We start from the raw sequence: 4,783 nt of genomic DNA, 5'->3' as shown, positions 1-4,783 counted from the left end.
TGTTTATTTGATGTTTATATTAGAAACTAATACTATCCTTGTTTTACGCAAAAAATTAATAATTTATATTAATTTTTTATTATCTGTAATTGATGTATATACAGTTGCTTATCTAACGTATTTTTTTCCTTTAATTGATTTCAACTATTTCTTATGTTATGAATTTACATTCATATTTTAATTTATTTCTAGAAGAAATAAATATTATACTTGCTGGCTCTCTTTAAATTACTTAATTTACATTTTCATTTGTACGTCTCAAATTATACTTAAGTTATAATATCTGTTCGAATATCACTTGTTGAATAACTGTCAATTTAACACCTTAATTTAAGAAATATATTAATATAAAATGTTTGCAAAATTACATCCAGAAGAATTGTAATAATATTCTTGTATAATATTACATAAGTTACAAAATAGATTTAAACTAAAAGTTTAAACATTTCATAATATTCAGCTCGTTTATATATTGTCAATAATTAATAAAATATAACACAAGAGTAACACGGGGCGCCGAGAAGAATCGCCGCTCAGTGCGATTGATTTATGATCTGTAGATCCTGGTTCGATTCCACTTGCGTTTCATATACGCGATTTTTCGCGTTCGCCATTCAGATTCGGCGTTAAACTGTAAGTTCCCTCGAGTGTTGACAAACTCTAAAGAATAAGAATGCAAACTACTACCAAATACAAAAAACATAAGCGAGTCTCTGCTTCCCGAAGAGGCTCTAAAGCTAAATTTATATTACGCATGGTACTGTGATGTATTGAGTGTTCCTTTTATTCTTGTGTAATGTCTATAAACATTACACAAGACGAATATTTATCATGAAATGCAATTATTGTTCAATAATTATATATAATAAACATTACTCTAAGCCTTTCTTTCGTTATCATGTAGTAAAGAAACAAATTTTCATTCAAACAAATTTTGAATCTTCCATAAGCATTAGTCACGAATATTTCGTAACACAAAATAGTTTATAATGACCAAAGATAAAATTGATTCTAGATGCTTTTGTAAAAACTGCTTATAGAAAATAGAGGTACAGTTTTTTGACAGAATATAAATATTGATATGAGTATAGTTGAATCTGCTTAACTATCAAACGTCGTACGTAATAAAAATAAATACTTTATATTTCTCATATTGAAAACAACCTCTAAATTTCGATCGGAAGCAAGGATTATTTGGAGCCCAATTATTTAAAAAAATAACTTATTTAAAAGATTGAAAAATAGAAATACTAAAACGAGCGGCAAAATCCTGTTTGCACAAAAGCGTTCTATTATATGATATATATCAGCGGCGGTTCTCTGTATAGTACTTACCAATAGTATTTACCAATAAATTATTGGTATATGATGATATTCAATTAAAACCAAAATTGTATTACTATGTAAAGAAAAACAAGAAAGTTTTTAATCATTAAAAAAAAATATAAGTAATATAAATAGAGCTGTATTGATTATTGAGTAGAGCTGTACAATTTGAATCTCACTTGTCGTCTAAAATAGTTTATCTAATATATGAAAAGCTGCCGCTGATATATATCATATATAATAATAAAGCGCTTTTGTGCAGGATTTTGCTGCTCATCTTAGTATTTCTATTTTTTATCTTTTAAATAAGCTTTTAAAAGCTTTATAAATTTTTAAGCTATTTAAAAGCTTTTTTCACACACATATATTTTGTAATTTTAGCACAGAACTGACAGAACGTTGAAAGAACGTTGCTGAGATATTGCGTTGTTAAATGTTGATGTACTTATAAATGTTTTTTCAATGTTGTAAATCTTTGTGTTATCATTTCTGAATCACGTGAAAAGAATACATTTTACACTTTTCAGAAAAGACGATAATTCGAGTTTGAAGAAAGAGAGGGTATATTTTTTTGTGTTTAAAGCTGTTGCTATTCAATAAAATAAAATTTCTAGATGTAATTTTTTGTTGGCAATCTTTATTAATACAATTTTTGTAAATATGAAATATCGATTAGTGAATTTTTGGATATTAACAGAAAAATAAATTATTGTTCAATTCATATTGATCATTCTCTAGAACTGTCAAGTTGTGACAACATTTGTTTAATAAGTAATAATATATAGCTCTGCAATCTGTACTTACAATTTACAAAGTTGGAAATTAACTAGTAGAATACATCACTATCATCATGTTCTTGGAATTAGAGTTACATGTCTAATTCTATACGTTATTGTTTTATGAAAATTTATATATATTTATACGTGAAATATTGATATAATAGTATGTATCGATGACACTTAAATTGTATGTGTGTAAGTCCTATTGAATAATAAATGGCCGGGTTCCATCGGAGTTATTTATTTTAAAATCCTCCATATCAGATTGACTTGGCAGGCTGTTCGACTGCCAATTCTGACTATGATGAAATATTTAATTCCACCATGATTCTGATTGCCAATCCATAGTGAATCAATTACAGTCAGTCAACTTTTTGTTAATTATAATTAGGTCATTCTGGTTTTTAATTGATAGTCGAGTTTATCTGCAGAATCGGTAGTCTAATACAGACTTAAAGTTCTTTATCAAATCTCTGTTATCTTTATAAAATCTATGTATATACATATGTATAAAATATGTGTGTGTGTGTGTGTGTGTGTGTGTGTGTGTGTGTGTGTGTGTGTGTGTATTTATATTCACGTATATAAAATTTCATTTGGTTTTGTTTCATACTTACCAGTTCTTTGCCTTCCTTGCAATAATTGTAAACTATAAACAATCAAATTTAAGCCTTGATTAATGATTACACATATGCATATATAACATAAACTTACACAAAAATGATGGGAATGCCCAATTGTCTGATACAGTATGAGTATACGCTTGTCTTTATATCATGATTTATTTTTCATCCTTTCCGGCGAAAAATTTCATGGAATCAAATTCCACCATGAGAAATTTGACATTCAATTCTCAGATGGCGACGTGTATACGATGCTAATTTCATACAATTACAGTTGTCAAGTCGCAATGTCTGGATCACGTCATCAACGTCGAAAGCACGACTTTTGGGCCCAAGACATTCGAAATTATACGAACTCACTAAATTCCTACAAATGACCGATGTGTTGAACTCATGGCTGCGTACAAGATTAGGTATAATGATCGATCTCACGCCGGAGACGTTTGGTCGGTACACGAGAGACGGCACACTACTGGCCCAAATTCTGCATAGCTATGATATAATCAATTACCATCAACTAAGCACCATTGTTTCTACACGAGATCCTGCCTTGTGCAGAGTGAACCTGAGGTCCTTACGAATCTGGCTAAAGCTCATCAATGTCACGCTGAGCGAGAAGTGCATTGAGGACATCTCTAAAGTACTCTTACAAAAGAAATAGTACAATAAATAATAGATTTAAAAAATTTAATAGGATAAGGAAAAAACATTTAAACAATTTTTCAAATCAAAAACTTTTTAGTTTCAATTTTAAGTTTTTTAAAGTAAACATTATTATTTGGAAAAAAAGCTATATTAAAAACAAATATTTTTTTTATTATAGACAAATTTCTATTAATTTACATATTTTTTTATGATATTATACATTATGTCATATATTTGTATAAGAATGACACTTTAGGATAAAGGTGCTACATCTCTCCAGCTGTTCTATAAGGTATATTTGAGCATCGAAGGCAAGGACCTATTGTATTTTATTGCTCTTCAGAAAGAGGAAAAGTACAAAATATATACTAGATTCAAAGTATCCAAAGTATCTGAAGCTCCAATTGCTTATATACCACCTGAACATTTTCTATCAGCACCATTGATTGAGGCAGTCGATACTATCCTCTGGCACAGAAATAAGTTTTGTGCGATCACGAAAGCCTGTAGACGAGAACGAGAGCGATTTGAAGCCCTCATGGAATATCCAGTGATAGAGCCGATTGAATACTTTGTTCCAGAAGAGTTGCCGGATAAAAAACAGAAACAGAGCAAAATACTGGACGAATTCACTCGCAAACATCCGGTTTATAAGACAAAAAAATACCAAGTCGAGTGTTGTCCTTCGAAAAGAATCTTGGATGTGTCCTGTATCGAAGATCCCACAGCTGCTGCGGAATATATCGATTTCTTGAAGAAGCGTAGCAAGAAAACGACTAAGTGTCACGAATTGAAACTGAAAACACAAACAACGATGATGATAGAGGCTTGGGAACGATTACTGAAGAAACAGGACAGAGCTTTTGACGAAGCTCTCGGAAAACAAGTGCTGGATCAGTCGCGTTATGAGAAACAGATGTTGAGGAAACTGTGTGATGTGCGAAACTTAAAAAATAGAATTATGGGGTCTCGTAAGATAGTTGATAAAATGTTGGTGAAGATTAGATATAACGAACTGCAATTCAAGCAATATCATGATGAAGAAGCAATAAAGGTAGAGAGAGAAGATGTGGAAGTAGAAACCCATAGAATGGACGAACTGCATCAGAGAATTCGCGAAGAAAAGGTGAGTAGGTAATAAACAATATTTTATTATGAATTTCTTCTTTTAAAAAGAAGAAGAAAAATATAAGCAATGGTTACACAAAATAATTATAAAATTTTTGACAATATTAAGTGAAATTAAAAAGGATAGAATAAAAAAATAATCAATGAGAATTTGAAAATAGAAGAAAGCTAGAAAAACTGAGAAGGATTGTAATATAAAAGGCGACATCATATATATAAAATTCAATATTTTGAACATTGATAAACAATATTTATAAGTTACATATAAGCTGAATTAAAAAA

General features: G+C 29.9%; 1 protein-coding gene across 1 annotated transcript in view; it reads left to right on the top strand.

The window, feature by feature from the left end:
* Positions 1 to 3,101: 3,101 nt before the first annotated feature.
* Positions 3,102 to 4,783, top strand: part of LOC108691078 (sperm flagellar protein 2-like) — a gene marked incomplete at its 3' end in the record, with an annotated part of 7,772 nt that continues 6,090 nt past the window's right edge. Inside the window, exons 1-2 of the mRNA XM_018198716.1 lie at positions 3,102 to 3,368; positions 3,630 to 4,499. Coding sequence (XP_018054205.1) covers positions 3,102 to 3,368; positions 3,630 to 4,499 — 1,137 coding nt within the window. The remainder of the gene's footprint in view (positions 3,369 to 3,629; positions 4,500 to 4,783) is intronic.

This window comes from Atta colombica, unplaced genomic scaffold, assembly GCF_001594045.1.
Source record: "Atta colombica isolate Treedump-2 unplaced genomic scaffold, Acol1.0 scaffold386, whole genome shotgun sequence".
NCBI classification, from domain to species: Eukaryota; Metazoa; Arthropoda; class Insecta; order Hymenoptera; family Formicidae; genus Atta; species Atta colombica.
The sequence above is the reverse complement of the archived record's forward strand: the minus strand, read 5'-3'. Positions and strand labels throughout refer to the sequence as shown.